At 43.1% G+C, this 20,376-nt stretch overlaps 1 protein-coding gene across 2 annotated transcripts in view; it reads left to right on the top strand.

The window, feature by feature from the left end:
* mxi1 (max interactor 1, dimerization protein) overlaps positions 1–19,586 on the top strand; it is a 36,741-nt gene extending 17,155 nt beyond the window's left edge. Inside the window, exons 4-6 of one of the 2 annotated variants that reach the window (XM_074629194.1) lie at positions 13,843–13,957; positions 15,170–15,368; positions 16,520–17,747. In XM_074629194.1, the coding sequence (XP_074485295.1) occupies positions 13,843–13,957; positions 15,170–15,368; positions 16,520–16,683 (478 nt within the window). In that variant the 3' untranslated portion in view covers positions 16,684–17,747. Of the gene's footprint in view, positions 1–13,842; positions 13,958–15,169; positions 15,369–16,519 lie in introns of both variants that reach the window. The other variant, XM_074629195.1, reaches the window with a different exon arrangement.
* The last annotated feature ends 790 nt before the right edge of the window (positions 19,587–20,376 follow it).

Genomic DNA, 20,376 nt, shown 5'->3' on the forward strand with positions numbered 1-20,376 from the left:
TCTCTCTTCCAACCTTTGTCAGTGGAGCAGATTAAAAGGCAGTGTGCACGTGTGAACTAATCCGTGTGTTAGTGATGGGCTTCAGCCCCAGAGTCTCTTGGCCCCGCCGCACAGCAAGCGCATCCCCCCCCCCTTGCTCCCTCTCTACTCCAATGAACTATGCACGTGTGTGTGTGTGTGTGTGTGTGTGTGTGTGTGTGTGTGTGTGTGTGTGTGTGTGTGTGTGTGTGTGTGTGTGTGTGTGTGTGTGTGTGTGTGTGTGTGTGTGTGTGTGTGTGTGTGTGTGTGTGTGTGTGTGTGTGTGTGTGTGTGTGTGTGTGTGTGTGTGTGTGTGTGTGTGTGTGTGTGTGTGCACATGTCTGTAGTTGCTGCTTGAAGAGGGCAAATATCTGCACTATTCTTTCATCCCTTTCCTTTCAAACTCAAAAGTCTTTTGCGTCTCCTCTGTTTCCACTTTATTCCAATCTGTCCTCCATCCCTCCTCTGCTCTGTTGCTATGCATGGCGGATGCCGTTTGTGGCTTCAGCAGGTTTAGTGTGACAACAGCATTGGTTTGCCTAGTAATCAACTGCGTTTCGCTTTATTTACCACTTGTGGCCTTGGGATTGGTTGAGCAGGGGTGGTGTGGGTTTCTGCGAGTCCAAATTGATTTTTGAACTCCCATTTGCATTTTATTGCCCCCGGTTTCCAGCGTGGTTTCAACCCCCGAATCCATATGCGTTTTTACAGTGAGCTTTACTGCCAATAGGAAAGACTCTCTCTCTCTCTCTCTCTCTCTCTCTCTCTCTCTCTCTCTCTCTCTCTCTCTCTCTCTCTCCTCCACACATGCTGAATCTCTTTTTTGGGATTGAGGTCACAACTGCCTGAATGCTCAGAAATATCAAAGTCCCTTTTTCCCACCCACCCACACGCAGCAATGCATTTTCACCCCCTCTGCATTTCTTTTTTCGTTCCCTGCCATCTAACCAGAATATGGGTCATCATCCAGCATAGTTCCCGTGGAGTCCCAAGACTTGTTAATAATGGTTTAATTCCTCAGACGAGAAAGCGGTTGCTGTGTGTGGGAGAGAGATGAGCATTCCCCTCTTTCCTCAGCCCTGTTTGTCAAACTTCACAATTGGCTGTCAGTTTGGACAGTGTAGTAAAACCCTCAGTGGATGATTGAATCGTCGGGACGTGGGCCACAAGCTATCACACCCCGCAAGGAAGGCGGCACCCGAGTGAGAGCGTTTTCTATTTCTGCTGGTGTTAAATTATGTTTCTATCAATAGATGCATTCTTGCTCATTTCACGTTCTCTGTCAGGTGAACGATGAAGATTTGGAGACAAACAGAACTTTTCTAACACTTACCTGCTGTCACTGTCAAAACAAAGCACACACTATAACTGGCTTATTCACTAAGTCCTGTGTCCTTTTGTAGCTAAATGAGCAGAGCATAGCTCTTAATCTTTCAGAGTTAGGGGTTAAATTTCCACTGGTGTCCCCCATGCATAAAATATACGCACTTTGGATGAATGTGGTCAACAGAAAGCACGCATGCACGTCTTTCATGTGTTTTCTAGTAGTTCATAGTATTTGGCTAAACATGCGGCATTGATGTAAAAAAATTTGAGCCAGAACTTTAAAGGAGCGAGTGGATTTCCGTCGTTTGCCATCGGTAAACCCAGTGGAACTCCTGACAGACCGGCTCTCGTCTGTGCCCACGGCTAGTTTCTGGGCAGATTACACAGACCGAGCACTCCCCTTCCTCCCCCACTCTGTATCTCACCCTCTCTATCTAGCTCTGACTCTCTGCATCTATCCCATCTGTCCGTGTTTCATAAAGGAGATGAGGGAAGCATCAGTCTGTCAGAAAAAAAGAGAGCCTACAGTTGCTGTAGGGCAAAGATGGCTTTAATCTTGTGTGTGCATGCAGAGAAGCAACAGACTAACTGACGCATCAGCAGTGGACAAAATCTAACTTTCACCACACCAGATTAAATGTACGCCATGTTAAATGTTGCCTCCGTAACAAGGATATAATTTAAAGTCCCATAGGGTAGTCTTAAGGTCCCACTTACAGTTAGTGGCACAGCCCAATGCATTGCCAAGTAGCAGTGACACTACAATACAAGTTATTACAGTATGTGCCAGACATGGGCTAACGCTGCAACCATCTTTCAAAATCGTAAATCATCAACACAAAGTTTTCAACATGAACGGAAACCCAGAATAATGATTTCACCATCCTAATCCAGACCGATTCAACATATACGCTTGTCTCCATCTGCATTTGTCATTTCCTGAACCTGCCATTTATAGCTCAGATAATAAGGCTGGAGTTGGCTAAAGCACATACGGCAGGCGCCAGTTTTTGCAGCCAGGCTGTTGGCTCTTTGATGACTGTTCCAGCAGTCAACCTAGTGAGTGGTAGTTTCCCCCTATTAAAAAAACCCTATTCAGTCAGGTGCCACTGTCTGTATGGGTAAACATGTGACCTTGGCTGCAACCCGACAGCAGTCATGTGAGAGAGGGAGAATGACCGCCCCCCTCCATGAAAGAGAGACTGAGAGAAAGACATAGGGGGCATAAAGAGTAGAGAATCCTAGAAGAGGCATCTTTAGCAGAAATAACAACCCTGCTCTTTGTGTTAACTCAGCGATCCAGTAAACAAAGGTGGTGAGCAAACACAGAGGACCGTTGTGTTTCCTGTAGTTTGGTGTGTTTTTCCAGGGTTATTATAGTAAACTAAAAAGAAAATAAGCAGTGAAACATATTTTTAGTAAACTGAACCTAAATAAAAACAATAGCCTTTAGGAAAAACTAAACTGAAACTATATTTCTTGGTTAAAAACGAATAAAAACTACAGAAAAAAGGAGACGGCATGAATTTCCATCAACTCTCTTGACAATGAACCACAGAAATTGAACAGACTTGACTTTCCATGATGTGGCGCTATGCTGCAATTGCTTCACATCGGACTAAAGTAGCGCGAAGATTAAACATTAAACATTATGGCCATCCCTACACAGTACTACAACCATGTATTTTTTATGTATATATAGCTACTAGGGCTGTCAAAGTTAACATGATAATTACGCATTAATGCAAATTCGTTTTAATGCCATTCATTTCTGTAACGCATTAACGCAACCGATCTTCCGGAGGTTGTAGTGGGCTCAGTTTTAAAGCTAGAGTGAGGATACTGCCATCATATGAAACTATAAAACCTAAGGAATCCATACCAACTATGTCATACTAGCTCAACGCGAAGGGGCTTAAATAACGCTCCAAACTTGCCCTAAATATTGGCGAGGAAAAACTTTCATGGACCTCAAGATATGTGAATGAAAATGGGTTTTATGGGTAATATTTGTCTTTGTTTTGTGTTATTAATTGATTTCCATAAAGCAAATGTATTTATGTACTCCCATGTTGATAAGAGTATTAAATACCTGACAGATCTCCCTTTAAGGTACATTTTGAACAGATAAAAAACGTGTGATTAATTTGTGATTATTCGCGATTAACTAAGGACAATATTTTTTAAGCTAAATGCAGTACTTGTGAGGGTTTCTGGACAATATTTGTCATTGTTTTGTGTTAATTGATTTCCAGTAATAAATATATACGTACATTTGCATAAAGCAGCATATTTGCTCACTCCGATGTTGATAAGAGTATTAAATACTTGACAAATCTTCCTTAAAGGTCCATTTTGAACAGATAAAAAATGTGTGATTAATTTGCGATTATTCATAGACAATCATGCGATTTATCGCGATTTAAATATTTTAATTGATTGACAGCCCTAGTAACTACATTATACTTGGCCCTAACAAAACAAACTAAAATATAAACTAAAGCGAAACCTTTCTGAAAAACTGAATCCAAAATTAGCGATCGCCCTCTGAAAATGAACTAATACTAAATTAAAATGAATTTGAAAAGTCAAAACTAAAATTAAATTAAAACTAATTAAACTCTAAACTATTATGACTTTGGTGTGTTCTGGGTTGCATTATACAGTAAATGCTCATATATGGGCTACATTACCTAGGGCACATTTCAAGTTTATTCTCCTAATCACTTTCACTATAAATGAAGCCAAATGCAAGTACTTTATTTCATTGTTTCACTGCCAGGAAAACAAAATTAGCTGAAAATGGTCCAGGTGTTGATACAAGATGCCAAATGTGCAATAAAATAATTTTGTTCCAATGATTCACTAAACAATCGGGAGTGTGATTTTTTTTTTTTTTTTTTTAAGCTGTGATCATCTGTCCTCAACAGTTTGAATGTGTTTTGTGTGTTCACGGCAAAGCATCATGGGAAACAAATGTATGGGCTGCTATGTGGGTTGAGCACTGCTCTCCTCTCCATGTATATTGCATGTCACCATCTGCAGAGTATGGATCACTGTGCCACATGTTCACATGTTGTTTTACTAGACATGATCTGGGAGAGGAAGCCTTACATGTAGCGACCGATTCGGACCATTTAAGCAACCCGGCGTCTCACGCTCGCTATTTTTAACTGTGAAATAATGGATTTGGAATGTTTTTGGAAAACGATGCTCAAAGCGTAGAAGAAAAAACATCTGTGCCCACATTTTCTGTTTGGTTTAATTGCCCTCCACCACACAGAGAGATAATTTGCCGTTTATTTGATATAGTGCTCGATGGACATGGCTTAGTCTGCTTTAAATGAGGCTTTGCATTACAAAATACTCTAATCGCTCCAATAATCTTTGACATCGCTGTGAATCATGATTCGCGGCTGCTTTAAATGAGCCTCGACACTCGAGAAGGAGTGAGGCAGGAGAGGAACAATAGAACTCCCTCGCAAAGTCAAGTTTTTATTTTTTTTTCTCCTAAGAGGGTATAATGATGTCTTAATTTCCTTTCGCATGTCAATTTGGGAGATTTACCGCTGAGACGGTCATTGGTGATGTGTAATTAGTGTAATAACTGGGTGAAGGGTCAAATTTCCTCCCCCTCTGCTCGTATTAGAAGTAGGTCAAATCGCGTGTGTGTGTGTGTGTGTGTGTGTGTGTGTGTGTGTTAAATGGGTTTGAGAGAGTGTGGGATTTGCCAAAGAGAAGTGTATTGACTGGTATCTGGGTTGGAAATCTGACCCTCCCCTTTTAAGAGAACGTCCAGTAATTATGTCAGACATCTTGGATGGCCTGAGAAGTTATCCATTATTTATGTATTCACAAGTTTGGAATCTAGGGCAGCCATATTTTTTTTCTTCTCCATCGCTCCTCGCGCTTCAACTAATGGTGTCGCTTCCAGAGGACTTTGAATGAAAAATAAGCAGAAACTCTGGTTGCTTTGGCAGCGCTGTTTGCAGTTGCATTTGGTGGCTGAGAAGAAGAAAAAATACAATTCTGTTCGTGTCACTCCAGGCCCAGGTGTTCTTTATTTCTTTTATTCACACTCCTTTCCCCTCTCAATACTCACTCCACCTAGGAAACGCCAGACATCAGATTTGCACATATTTCTCTGTTTAGCGGCCACGTAAGATAATCAAGTGAGGCTTTAAGTAACATCTGAAAAACTTGACGGCTCCCTGGTTGTTTACATCAAGTAATGTCTTCAAAGTAACAGGATGCACCTGAGCAAGAAAAATTGTTTTGTGTCATTTAGTCTTAAGAATTACTTTGAAAATAACATCACTGCACAACAAACAGAAAATGCAGATGATGTGTGCCCCTATTAAAAAAGGGGTGAAAAGGAAAATACTGGAAGATTAGATGTTGTTAGCATCACATAATGTAGGACTTCAAAACCAAATCATCTCAGGAACTAACTCCAGGACTATAGAATCCTTAAAGCTGGGCATACACTGTACGATTTTAGACCGTTTCTGGCCCGAAGTTTAATTTGGAGCCGCACGACTCATTTTAGAGTCGGCCCAAATTTCAGCTTTGTCGGGCGTCGTTTGCCGTGAAGTGCAAGGGTGGGGGGGCCCGAGGGCCGATTAACTCCTCCCAACCGATGCATTTCTGATATGTCAGAAGTTTTGGTCGGCCGTCCACAGGCTCTCGCACAGTTGAAGCAGAGCCACGAGCCGATTCCCCAACGTCACTGCCTTTTTTCAGATTTTTACAGTAATCAGAGCGTAGCTATCAAGATAACAATGTACACTAGATATAGTAAAACATAGCTAGCTTACCTCCAATTCTCTCTGCAAAACCATATTCCTAGCTGCCTGCAAATCCATATACGCCTTTTTTTTCTTCTTTTTTTTCTTAGACGTCTCAGCAGACAGGATGGCACAGATGATGAATGCAGCACGTTTCTGCCTTGTTAGCATTGTGACCCATACAGACCTCTGCAGGCAAACAAACTTTACCTGCCTCGGAGCTTTCAAACGAATCTTTGACAACTGTTACCAGGCAGAACGGACCGCAGGCGCCAACGGGCCGTGTTTTTTTTTCTATTTTACACATACAGTGGCTGACGACCGGCCCGCACAGTGTGAGCACATAAATCGTTATATTTGTCTTTACATCACAAACGATCTACTCCTACAGTAGGAGTAGGAATTACACAGCAACATTTCTAAAATCGTACAGTGTATTCCCAGCTTAAGGCCAATAAATATATTTGGCAAATTGCTGATACTGGATTGAAAACATGGAGCTTGGTTTGAGAAATAAGTTTGCACATATGACAAATTTAAATTTTGTTTTTCTTTCTAACACAAGTCAGGAGCTCGGCTACATTTAGTGTCAATATGAATAAAAGTAAGTCTTAATATTGATTTCAGAGACTACCAGTGCTTGTTTTATAGAATGAAGGAATTCTGTACACAAGTTGTTGCAGTCTGGAGGCTTATGTTTGACCAATCAGCAGACTTTTTGCAGGACAACAACAATTATGGCACAGCTGAAGTATTGGAATGCTGCCTGCAGTTGAAATACATGTGACATTCCTTCGTTTCATAAAAAAAGATTTGTGAGCTTGCAAAGGCCTAATACACACATACACACACACACACACACACACACTTTAACACCGCAAAAGACCAGATGGTCTACGTTCTGGTATTTTAACAAGACTAAGGATATGCTCAAAAGTTGTCTGAATGCAAATGTTTACAATCCCATCACACTTCTCTCTTGCGTTATCCCTCCAGAGTCATGGGTATATTGTCAAGACACTATACTCTGCTGACTGCTCCTGTCACCTTGATGGAATTACAGCTTGTTGCTGCCATTACACTTGTTTCAAGTCACACTGACAAAAAAATCAAGGGATCGTTTTTGACTACAGAGATGTCAGGTATCAGTGTGTATGTGGTGTATGCATGCACACAGAGGTGTGTGTGCCCTTCAGTGCCCTTACAAAGGCACATGCACTCTGCGTGTGCGAGTGTGATAATACAAGGACGAGGGAGGTTGAGTGCAGAGCTGTTGTTGAAGCTGTACTGACGAGAGATGTACATATGATGTGCGTAGGTTCAGTGAGAGCTGTGGTGGGCAGCTCTCCCATACCAACAGGGAGAGCTTCAAAGTGCTGCTTTAAAAAGGACTTTGCTTCGCTCACATCGGAGGCCGTTTTTGACGCATTTCAAGAACAAGTGAAACGGCTACAGCGAGAGGAAGAGCTGCATAGAAATGACAACAGATTTGTTTGAGTATAAATGTTACTCAGTGTTACTTAACCTTAGAAACGAGGCAGAGCTTTGCAGTTGAATTCAACTGAACTGAAGCAAGGAAAGAAGACTGGAAGTATAGTTGGATATGGAAGTAAAGGGCAGGTGCTGCATGTGATTCATGGAGAGCGGGGATGAGAGAGAGGAGGGTGGATGAGGAGGAAAGGTGTGGTGCAGTGACCCGGGGCCGGCTGGCTGCTCGCTCACATGTCAAAGCCAAAAGGCAGAGCTGCCTGCCTGCGTACCCATCTGGGGCCCATCAGGAACACACACGCACACACACACACACACACACACACACACACACACACACACACACACACACGCACACACACGCACACACACACACACACTGGTAGAGTGGAAGTGCCCCATTGTCTCAGGAGGAAAGGGAAGGCCGGCTGTGTCTGTCCTGAGCCTGCAGGTGGTGTCTTTAGAATTTTGCACACTTTAATTCTCCTGTTTTTCATGGGTGTGGAGCAGGGGAATAAATCAGCTGGTGTTTTATTTTTTTTATTTTTGTTTTTTAGTAGACCTCTTTTGCCTCGATCTGTTCTTGCGACAATTTTAGTAAATGCTTAATAATACTTGCAATGTACCTGTTGAAATGCATGTTTCGCCCTTATTTAAAAAATAACTGTATGATGTTTCAGGGTCATTTCTGAACCGAGCCACCATTAATTGAGACGTCATTGTTTAGGAGAAGTATAAGAGATGTATGTGAAATGTATTAGAGATCAGCAGCAGTTTTAGATGTGGTTTCCTTTGAATAGCCAGGTACATTATAAATCGACCTGTGTTGTAGACTCACTGCCTCACTACCAGAGAGAGCGTGGGATTGCAAAAGCAGCTGTTTGCTAAGGTATACCCGCAAGGCAGCAAAAAACCAAATGAAATGCTATTGTATTCGCTAGCGTTCCCAGGAACCTCCCACCGCTGAGTACATTGTCAGCAAGGGATTTGATATCCCTGCTGTGCGTGACAGTTTGGAGCACAGGTCCTGGTAGCAACTGGCCACTTGTTATGTAATCCGCCACAGATGAAGAGTTCCCCATTCAGACAACCTACAGCTTGCTGTGCCATTCATTAGATGCTGGAAAAACAAAGAAGCCTTCACTAGTATTAGTCTGCAGTAGGGATATTTTAATTAATGTTCTATTATATACTCCCTTGTCACCTTGTTGTTCTTTTCCACCCTGTCTGTTGTCATAGAGATCCTGTCATTCATTGCAGTTATGGCTTTGTTGTTTTGATTATTTTTTTTAATAACTCGTTGAGTTTCTTAATATGTCAACTAGAGCTGCAATGATTAATCGATTAGTTGTCAACTATTAACTTAATCGCCAACTATTTTCATAATCGATTTATCGGTGTGAGTAATTAAAAAAAACAAATCTACATTTTCTGATTCCAATGTGAATATTTTTCCGGTTTCTTTACTCCTCTATGACGGTAAACTGAATATCTTTGGGTTGCCGCCCTAATGTCAACTATAATCATTGCATCTATATGATTTTTTTAATCTAAATACTTTTATAACAGCATTTTAACACCAGATGAATGATGACACTGCCTGCCATCCTGTGATTGTCACATCCTTTAACAAAGTGTACTTTACCAATCGTTCGCTTTAGCAGCTTGAGGACATGAAGTTCTGGTGGCTGCACAGTGAATCCATTGCTGTTTATGTAACTAGCACCAGTCTTTTTCTAAGAACTCAGGGAAACGGTAGGTTGCTGGTTACGTGGCTACAAGAGGGCAGAGGCAAAGAGAGGTTCTGGCTGCAGCACGCAGGTATTTATGGTCACAAGCCGCCACTCATATCGTAAGCTGCAGATGGCTTAAGCTCTTTGGCTGTGGGTCGACATGATAAACAAGCCCTTTTTCAGAGATTAAGGGCCTGTCTTGGGGGCATCTCCGGTAGCAGGTAGCTTATGACCTTTAACCCCTTAGTGAGACAGTTAGAGATAGTGCTGGTGGTGCAGACTAACATGATAAACCGGTCTCTGCCATTATCTTTAGTTGCTTAGTCGCTCTTTCTGAAATGCTTGGGCAGCTGAGAATAAGAGTTCCAGTTGTTTGACTTCCCCGTAACCAGGCAGCCCAATGTGATGGCCATGAATTACACATTAGTACTCACTCTCTCTTCTCCTTCTCTCACAGTCACACACTGTTCCTCCGTCACTCCCTCTTCTCCGCTTCTTTTACCTCCTGCAGTTATCAGAGCGCTCCACGGCAGAGCACGTCATGGCCCCAGAGATTAGGACAAATGTCACGCTGTACGTCTCACATGTCGGTCTATCAATGAGAGGCACGATGAGGGTGTTTGAGTGCTCAGTAGCATGTGTTGCTGTTAGAGGAGATGCACACAGTACATAAGGTAGCTGAACCAGGACTCAAAGTGCTTAAAGAGATGCCAGCGTGGCAGACTCCTCCTCATCATCATATGAGTGTGAAAGGGTGTTTTGTGGTTTAACACTGACTCTGCAAAAAAGTGGCGATTCAGCAGCCCGACGAGTGACGCCTCACACCGCACTCACTAATAGAGGTCTCAGCGCTAAGACCCATAATGGGATATTTCGGTCCTAGCCATGTGGTGATACTCTGCGGTGCCTGACTGTGCGGTCAGCGTACCCCCGCTTCCTCCCTACATTCATCATGTCAGCTGGGTCACGGTGAGGGGAGGGCGGGAAGGAGGACTGGAGTGGTTGTAAGTGGGGGTTATCTGAGGTTGTCTGCTAAAATGGTTGTTTTAATCTCGATGGGAGTGGAGGAGAAGATCGTGGGCTCCGGTGTCTGCTAACTAGACGCCTGACAGGCCAGACATACAGGCCCGTACATGATCAGTGTGTCCTGCTCTGCCCTCTCAGCCTCCCTTATCAGGCACTCCTGTGTACGGAAATTTTTTTGCATTTGTGACTAAGGAAAAAGCGCATACGAGATCCTAAAATTGAGCATTTAGGATTACAGATAGGATGTTCACGAGCAAGTGTGAGTTTGTTCTTGCATGTAACGTGAAATTTATATTTGTGTCAGCTCTTCAGCTACAGCTGCACACAATAAATAATTTATTGGCCTATAAGCAATGTTGAAACGTTCCCTGTACATGGCCTACTTAATTTGAAAACGCTTATGTGGCAAACGTGGCAAATTGCAGTAAAACGCCTCATTTCCACATGATCAAGTGTTGAACAAAAATGGTGAGAACTGGATGTACTGGGACGGATATTCTGCCATGTTGTCCTCTCTGTAGCGCGTCCTAGACGTCTCACAGGTGGAGCTGCATGTATCCCCCCCTGGCTGCTGTGAAAGGGTAGAAAGTGATTAATTGCCAGTGGATATCTGTGTACGTGTGTGTGTGTGTGTGTGTGTGTATGTTGAGGTTCAGATGAGACAAATGCAGATAGACATTTCGCAGATAAAGAGCAAAGGTGGACTCTGCTCTCTGCTGTGAATAGAACTGACTGCACAGACAGATGACCTGAGCCGGCCTAGGGCTGTCCTTTAGGGCTGCACCATTATGGCCAAAATGAAATTCACGATTACTTTGATCAATATTGAGATCATGATTATTTTTTATTGCAATTTCACATTTAAATAAACAGATTGCTGCTTTCACTTCCATGTTGTGCTTCATTCCAACTGTGAAAAACTCTAAATGTTATTATTTGACATTGTTATTGTCATCTATAGTGGTTATTAGCATAAAAACACACAATTCAAATTATTAGGAAAGAATTTATTTTTTATTTAAATATTAGCTTTGAAATCTTGTCATTAATAGTTCTAATTATGTATTATAAGCTGCCTATAGATGACTTTAGTGTTAGGAAGTTTAACAGGCCATATTTCTCTCTAATATCTATTTTATATTGCTGTGAAAACATCTCCTTCAAACAACTGTTTATTCAAGTTTCACGCCAAAAACGACATTTTACAAGATTACATTTGAACGCATCATGATAGCGTTATAATTTACATTTGCCTGATACTAATACTAATTGTGCAGCCCTACTGTCCTCTACCAAAGTCGACTAAGAATCATAGACCTTTGTCTACTAATCGATTAGTTGATTTAATTGACAGATCTGAAACTGAGTTTTTCCACAAAGAATCACAAAAAAGCAACACTTTAAATCTTGTGTTTACCAGAGATGTGCTGTGGAAGTGTGAAAAAGCATACTAAACGACTTACTGACTAAAGAAATCTGAGTTGACTAAGACCAAAACGAGCGATTAGTTGACTAGTCAACTAAGATTATTACAAACTCCCAGGCTGAAGACGCTCGTGTGCATGTCTTGTGACTTCCAAACTTTTAGAGCTGTAGACTGAATCAGGAGACCTCCTCTTTCACTCCCCAGACACGCAGCACTTCTTGTCTTGTTCACGTAGTTTAAGCACACACTCTTATATAAATACATACTGTACTGGAGTGGCCTAATGGCCTCTCGTGTTCTTATCAGCACCATCCATGCATAGCTGAGCCTCCCCTTCGCACACAAACATGCACACAGACAGATATACGTCTAGCCGGTGCTCACATGTCTCCACCAGTCTTAAAGCAGCAGAGCATAGCAGAGAGCAGTCTAGCCCAGCGGTGTAATCAGTGCAGTCCGGTCCCCTGGGCTCGTCTCTTTTGGGCTTTCCCCCCAGAGATTGTTCCGGAGGTCCTGGGTGGCTCCGCTGAGTCCACTGACTCTTAATGTCTCTCCACTTTCCCCTTCAGGCTCGCTGAAAGGGCAGCTCCCGCTAATGGAGCGCTGATTGTGTTATAGCCACAATTATCACCCGTTACCTCTCAACCCAGAGCCATTAGCAGGATAGATAGCAGGCCTGGCCTGTCTGCAGTCACGGAATAAGGGACTGTCAGGATGATGGAGCGTCCGAGCCGAGCGGGGTCCGGGAAATGCCATTACACCTCACCTCACTCCCTCTCCCCTAAGCTAAAACTTGTTGTTTGTAATGTAGGCGAGAAGGGCAACTAACTACAGCTGGGTGCAAGAAATACCAGCAGAGGATAATGTATCGTGTCGAGGCTTACATGAGACGTGAATCATACGCAACCTGCTGTGTTGTTGAACTATAAGCCGGGGATTTACAATACATGCGCCGGGTCTGCAGCTGGTGGATTCTTACAAAGTAAGAATTACAATGTGTCTTAATGAGCTCGCGTCCCGAGATGACAGAATGCTGCTTGCATTTAGGTGCTGAAGTGTAGATCTTTTTAAAAGGAAAGATCCACCCTCAGATGCTCAGAACCCACTAAGAACAGCTGCTGCTTTTACCAGGGGTGGGTGTAATGTCATGTAAATAGCTTGACATCTGTGTTTAGCCAGTTATCTGCACATGAGAAAATAGAGAATACCACAGAATAACATAGAGGGCAGCTGGTTTAAAGGGGCTCTATGTGAGAATCAGAAATTGCTTGTTAAGAGTGACACCTGTTGCCGTTAAGTCAACGACAGTCAGCGTCCTGCTGGTACTACGTAGACACGAGCGAGCATCGGTCAAAACAGTGAGGCGACACACACAAGGCTGAACATGATTGACAGCTAAAACCACAATATCACTATATATTTCACATGCTTGACAGTAATGTTGGCTAACCTGTCCAATAGGAATTTTGCCAGCTTGGGGTCCGTTTTGATACCCAAAGCCAAACGAAGGTCTCTCCATGAATCGAAGGCCCGGCCGATGTTGATCCGAGTTTTCCCCCACGACGTCGGTCACATTCCTGTTTTGCTAGACGGGCTTTACCGGATATAACTTTGGTTATTTTTTGCTTCCGTGGAGTTTGTGTTGGAGTCTGAGTTGTGGTTGTGGCTGGTCGTTTGTTGGCATTAGCGGACTCCATTTCTAACCGAACGTTAGATCCAGAAAGTCGCGGAAGGGCTCATTTTTTTGAGGTTAGGTTCCAACCTGTTCACACATTAAAAAAGTATTAAAAAGGTTCTTACTTGTAAAAACTGACATACAGTCCCTTTTAAACAGTGTTTTAGGGTGAACTTTCTCTTTAAGAACCTTCTGACCTTTGATTTAAGGTTGCAATTCCCATGTGCTATTGAGCAAGACATTTAACAACCAGCATGCAATACATTTCACATTTTACTGCCCAGGCTGTAGCCCTTCCCTACTGTACGTTGTCATGTATCTAATGGTTCTGTTTCTCTTTCCGTTCCTGTCTCTCCTCTGCAGACGAGCTCACCTGCGGCTGTGTCTCGAGAGGTTGAAGACCCTCATACCCCTGGGACCCGACTGCAACCGCCACACCACCCTGGGCCTGCTCAACAAAGCCAAAGCACACATAAAGGTATAGGAGAGCTCACCCACACAGCGCTAAAGACGTATAAATATCTATATGAACCACAGGGCACAAGAAGAAAGTGCATCATTTAAGCAAGACCGGTAGTGGCATCTGAAATAAAAGATATGACAATGACGCACACATGATGTATTGATGATGAAAACCAGACAGTTATGGTCACGATATGTTGATACAACATACACTACCATAAAAATAAATAAATCCCTGCTTGGATTCCATCCAGATGTTTTGACAAAAACACCGTTTTGGTGTGTAAATATAATACATTTCCCCACAGCCTTAAAAATTGTCTTATGCAAACAAACTCCTGCCAGAATGTATCCAGTATTCAGCTGGTCACTGGTGATAATTTCCCTGCCTGAGCATATAACACGTTAAGACATCCCGTTTCATGCTTTCCCATCCACTTAATAAACAGGCATGTGACTGCCTGAGATTGAGCAGCCTGCGTGGGGCCGGCCGTAGCGTGTATTCATGGGATGCATAAAGCCCATGTTGTTGTTGTGTGCCCCCCCCCCACTCCCCCCCCCACTACTGCCGTCACCACTCAGCGCTTCTGCTGCTGTCAACTTGAGTCTCTCCATCTCTTATTGACGGCCTATTGTTTTGGTACGTCGCCGGAGTCATGCTCGTCACTGTCGGCGACCGTGACATGAGGCTACAAGGTTAGACGCACAACATGCGGCTGTATCGGTCCCTGCCACGGCCCTCGCTTGTATTGTCAAGGCACGAGGCGTAAACAGAGGCAGCGAGTAAAGGAGGCGACACGGTGTAAACAAGGCAGGTGAGGGAAATCATTTAGGGGGTTCAGAGCTGGCAGGAGGAAAGTCCAAGGGACACAAACGTTTTAGTGGCTGAATTCTAAAACAGGTGCTGTTTGTTTGTTTTGTGCTGCGTTTATATTCTGACAGTCTTTTTTATATGAAAATAATTCCCTTACATACTAACATCTATCTCTTTGGTATCTCAGTACTGTTGTACAAGTTGTTCTTCCAGCTTTCCCTCTCTCGCTCTCTTATCTCCTCTATATTTCTCACAGCCACCTACTAATCTTGTGTCTCACCTTTTTTCTTAACGTCATTTTGATCTGGCTATCCTCTCCTCTTACACTTTATCTATACATCCTCGTCTCACCCTGGCCCCTGACGCACACAATTAACCTTTCCTCTGTCTCCCCCTGCTCTTTCTCTCCACCAGAAACTTGAAGAGGCAGACAGGAAGAGCCAGTACCAGCTGGAGTCTCTGGAGCGGGAGCAGAGGCACCTCCATCGCCAGCTGGAGCTGCTGAGGGGAGGCAGCGGTGCTGCCGCCCAGAGCAGCCCAGGGGAGGGGGAGAGGATACGCATGGACAGCGTGGGCTCCACCCTCTGCTCCGACCGCTCTGACTCTGACCAAGGTGAGTTAGGCCGCAGTCTTTAAACAGGATTTTAATTCAGTGACCTCAAACCCTCGAGCTGCTCCTGACCTAGATTTACCACATTGAGGTTGTACCCGTCAGAGTCCCTCTGGTACTGGATGTGAAGTGAAGTGTTGCTGAAAACAATCAACACAAATTCCCTGGAAAGAGGTTTAAAATGTGAATGCTTCCTAAAAGTTTTAAAGTAAACTTTGGTTAGTTGAAGTAACAAATGAAAGCCTTCGTTAGTTTCTGTCACTCCAACCTGATTCCATCCCGGTTCAACCAAGTGGAACTGAACCATGTTTATTGGATACATATTTATTTACATGGACCGCTGCAATATAGTCATGTAAATAATGATATAAAGTGTTTGACTAGAAGATAACTCATTGTGTAGCAATTTATACACATTGTTGGTTTTGGTCTTTTAACTCTTAAAGCTGTTTCACACCAAGCACTGATTTTCGTCCGAAAAATTTGCATGGAAATTTAGAAAAAGTGATTTTGTGGGTTCTTATGAATGCTTACACACCTGCAGAGCATTCATGCAGGGGAAAAAATATTTGGACGGACCTCGATTTCAGCGGATTTCTGCCTGCGGAAACATATGTTTGACCAATGAAATCCTTTGTTTCAACTGATTGTGTCGTTCTGCATAATAATTAGCCATGTGCTTCTGTTTGTTGAGTGTGTATTTTCAGAGCAATGGCCGTTTGTTCTCGGGGTAACAGACAAATGGGCTTTTTTTCAGTCCTAACGTTATATGTTGGTCAAGGAACGGGGCTAGCTACAACAGCTAGCGTAAGCATCAAATTTGGGGTCCGATTAGTTTTGTATGTATTGTATAGTTAACGTGTGGATAGGTTTTTGTTGTGTCGGCACAGACACTACTTAGGAAACTCACTGGGTAGATAGATGATCAATGATGCGGATAATTCACGCTGGAACTGCATAGCTGTCTTACGGAAAATTCACACGCACATTTTCCGTATTCACGCACCGCATTTTCGCATCGCACTAGCGAGAAATGGCTTTAAGAAAATAGAATATTGTCAGCCTTATACCTAAAGCAACCATTATGCTGACACTAATGTATTTTTCCACTTCTCCGCCCCTCTCTCTGTTCATCTCTCCATCCTCGGCTGCAGAGGAGATCGAAGTGGACGTGGAAAGCACAGAGTTCTCCCATGGAGAGCTGGACAGTGTGAGCACAGCCAGCACCAGCGACCTGGACGACCACAGCAGCCTGCAGAGCATGGCCAGCGACGAGGGCTACTCCTCCTGCAGTGTCAAACTTGCCTTCTCCTCCTAGAGCCCCGCCACCACCACCACCCCCCTGCCAAACCCACCTGCCCTCCCATCTGTTTATCCATCCAGCCATGCCACCTCCGACGATGACGGCCACGGCCCCCAGCTAACGGCGTTCCTGTCGCTCCTGCCTCTCAGCAGCGCTCCCTCCTGCGCTGTTGGAGGAGCTTCGCTGAGAGCTTCTCCTCACTTCTGAACTTTGAGCCGCCCCGACCAACACCGACACCAGGGACCCAAACACAGTGATGTGAAACTGCCAATTGGTTTTAATCTTCTTTTAAAAGGAGATCAGAGACCTGGTTGATATAAAAAAAAATACACATCATCTTGATTTTTAAACCCACGAAATGAATGATTTGACTTTTATTTCCTTGAACAGTCACAACCCCTAATTTGATCCAACATGCACTTAAATATGATATTGAAGTAGTTTGGTTCTCTCTCCTGTGGTGTGTGTGTGTGTGTGTGTGTGTGTGTGTGTTGAGCTGGTCCTGTGTATCCCTTCTTAACGTTCTGGTGTCGGGCCTGGATAAACAGTAGCACATCTAATCTGGACTATAATCAACACCGTGGGTGAACTTTGCCATATCAACACAGCGTGGCCCTGATGAACATCCCCTTCAGCCCTGAATTCAACCCTCGTCTTATTGTTTCTCTCATTACCTCTGCTCGACACCGCAGACGCTCGGACACTCGAATTGGTGCTATTGTGAAACAAACCAACGGGGGAAGCAGATCAGATCTACCACCACTAAGCTTTTAAAGCAAAACAAAGTGTGTCTGCAACGATTGTTTCCAACCAAGCACAGAGGAAAACAACCAAAAAAAGAGAATGGAGGAAAAGAAAAACAACAACATTCCTGTCGAATGTGGGTGCTCAGTGCTTTTTCAAAGAGTGGAAATTGTAACTTGTGTGTGTGTGTTTTGTTTTGGTTTCTCTCCCCCTCGACAAGCAGCTACGACAAGCTATCCTGCACTTGCCTACTTTAGAGCTGTCCATAGAAACGGCACAAACCAAGAAAAAAAACAAAAAACAGCAACAAGGAAAAAGTCCAAACAACAACAAACTTTGGAATAGATGTCCATCCTCTTTCCAGCAGTAACAAGCAATAACTCTTGTAGTCCTTTTTCGTCCCGTCAGTTCCAACTCCTTCACATTTATTTTTCTCTTCTCCCCTAAAGACTGTGTGACCGTCCAAATTACTTCTTTTTTTGTTTTGTACATACAAATAGCTTAATGAATTAAACCTTCAAAAGGAGTTTTTTTAAAAAGAAAAAAAGTTAGAGCTCATGGATAGAACTATTGCCTCTGTTGCTGTTTGACCTGTGTTTATTGTGCATTTAAAAAAAGAAAGATTTGATCCTCTTCAGATTGACAGTGGATGTGGCACGGACGCTATTACTTTGTTCAGTTTGCTGGTGTAAAAGAAGCTGTTCATTCTGTTGCTGCGCTGACAAGGAAACAAAAAGTTACTCTTCAAAGTGAAAAAAAAAAACACGAACAACGGAGCAACTTCCCATCCAGTATGACTTCTGTTGGAGAGTTTGTGTGGCACTCTTTTTATTTATTAGACTTTTTTCTCTTGTTTATAATGTTCATGAAATGGGGGGGGGGGTAAAAGCTGTATATGGCATTCCACTGGTGGTCAGGTGATCTGTGGAGGAAAAGAAGAAAACGGGTTGTATGATGTCAATGTTCGCCATCCCAACTCCACTGGCATTAAGAATTGCACTTCAACCACAGTTCTCTGTATCTTATTATTCTTTTTTTCCCCACTGTCTTTCTCTCTCATGGAGCTCACATGAATCCTTTTGTATGTGAATGAAAAAACAAAAAAACACCTCCCTCTTTAAATATTTATTTCTCATTTCCCTCGAACACAAGCAATGGGGGGAAAAGAAGTTAACTTATTTTGGTTCTGTCTTACTTCACTCCTCTTTTTGATGCTTATTCCTCATTCCGTATTTTAAGAATTGTATATTTTATTGCTTTTTGTTCATTTGTTTGGGGTGGGGAGGGCGGGAGGGGATATGAAATGTAGCCATTTTTGTTTTATTTTTTTATTTTCTGATGTTTTATTCAATGGACACTTGAAATGTAATTGGGCCCCTAAGCTGCTCCTAGTGCTGAGCCTCGCCTGTTTAGAGTCGCCGGCCTTGTCCGGAGCCGACTCCCCCGACAACACGCTACGCCTCTTACCGTAAACGCAGACCTGAAACAACCGCATAGGCTGACAGACAAAATGCCTTCCAAGGTGAAACATTTGCCATCTTGTTCAAAAGTTCTCCTGTGCGGTTGTTTTGGGGTGTTGAGAGGGGGAGGTTATCTCTGCACATGGCTTATTGATAGCCAAGACTTTACTGGCAATTATTGAGCCAGTTACTACACAATAAAAGGGGTCTAAAACTCCACTTTCCTCTATTAGGAGGATCGTAGTCTCTATTAGACATGTGTTCTAGTTGACAAAATGTGTCTTACATTTACAATTCAACGCCTCCGACTGAGGATTTAAAGAAAAACACAAACAAAAAAAGAACAAATCCTTCAGTTCCTATGAAGGACATCATTAAGGTGTAGAGTTTGACAAGTACGCTCTCTGCGGAGCTACGTCGAGGTTGTTGGACTTGGCACTGAATCAGAAAGTCACCGCTTCTGGTGCTTGATTATTAAAAAAGTATATATGCCAAAACCACCTCAGAACACCTCAGTGTCCTCTCTCTTTATCTCTCTCTCTCTGAGGGACAGTTTACATTTATTCTTCCCCTGTTTAAGTTATTAACCTTCAACTCTTTTGTTTTCGTCTTCATATGTTGGTTTTATGAACCTCCACTGCTGACAGAAAAAAAAAAAAAAAAAAAAAAAGGTCCCATGTTTGACGACAAAATGAATTCCACTCCTGGATCGCATCCTACTCTAGTGCTGTTTTAACCTGCTTGGAGTACAATATATTTTTACTGCATCGGGGCGATTCTGATAGTGTTGGTTTTTGTTGTTTATCACTGAAACGTGTGAAAACTGTCTGGCAGTCGTTGTGTTGTCTCATGTGGCAAAACTACTCTGATCTTAGATTCCCAGACGGGATAAAAACAAACTATAAGAACAGATTTTACTGAAGCCAGGTCTGTCCTCTCTCATGTGAGTGTACAGTGTGTGTGTGTGTGTGAGTGTGTGTGTGTGTGTGTGTGAATGAGTGAGTGAGTGTGTGTGCTCCATGTTCTTACTAAGGCTGAGCTTTAGAGAGGCACCTGCTCCGTGACTAGTCTGCACCGATCTCAGCTGGGCTCATTCCCACCTGCTACTCAGTAAATATCAGACTTCTGGAGAGTGTTTGTCATAAAAAGACAAATATATCCAACGTCAGATATAACAACTGACTCACATCATTTGCAGCTATGATTTTGCACTGAAAGTTAACTGAGCTCAACTCTGAGTTCAGTGCAGACTGGTCCTGGATCAGCCCAGGTTAGTTGGGATGTCTGACAAAGAGTTTCTGGCAATGCTGCAGATTCAAAACAATAGCATATCTTCATAAGCTGGTGATCACAAAGCTATATTTTTACCTGTGTGTTTTAAGCTGTAGGTGTAGACTTGCGGTCCTGACGGTGGTTCAGGTTAACTTTCCAGTTGTGCAGCTTGGCCAGAAGTGTACCAGCCACGACAAAGTGGACGTTGTTGGCAGTGTCTTTTGTAAACCGC

The sequence above is a fragment of the Sebastes fasciatus genome, chromosome 3 (genome assembly GCF_043250625.1).
Source record: "Sebastes fasciatus isolate fSebFas1 chromosome 3, fSebFas1.pri, whole genome shotgun sequence".
Lineage (NCBI taxonomy): Eukaryota > Metazoa > Chordata > Actinopteri > Perciformes > Sebastidae > Sebastes > Sebastes fasciatus.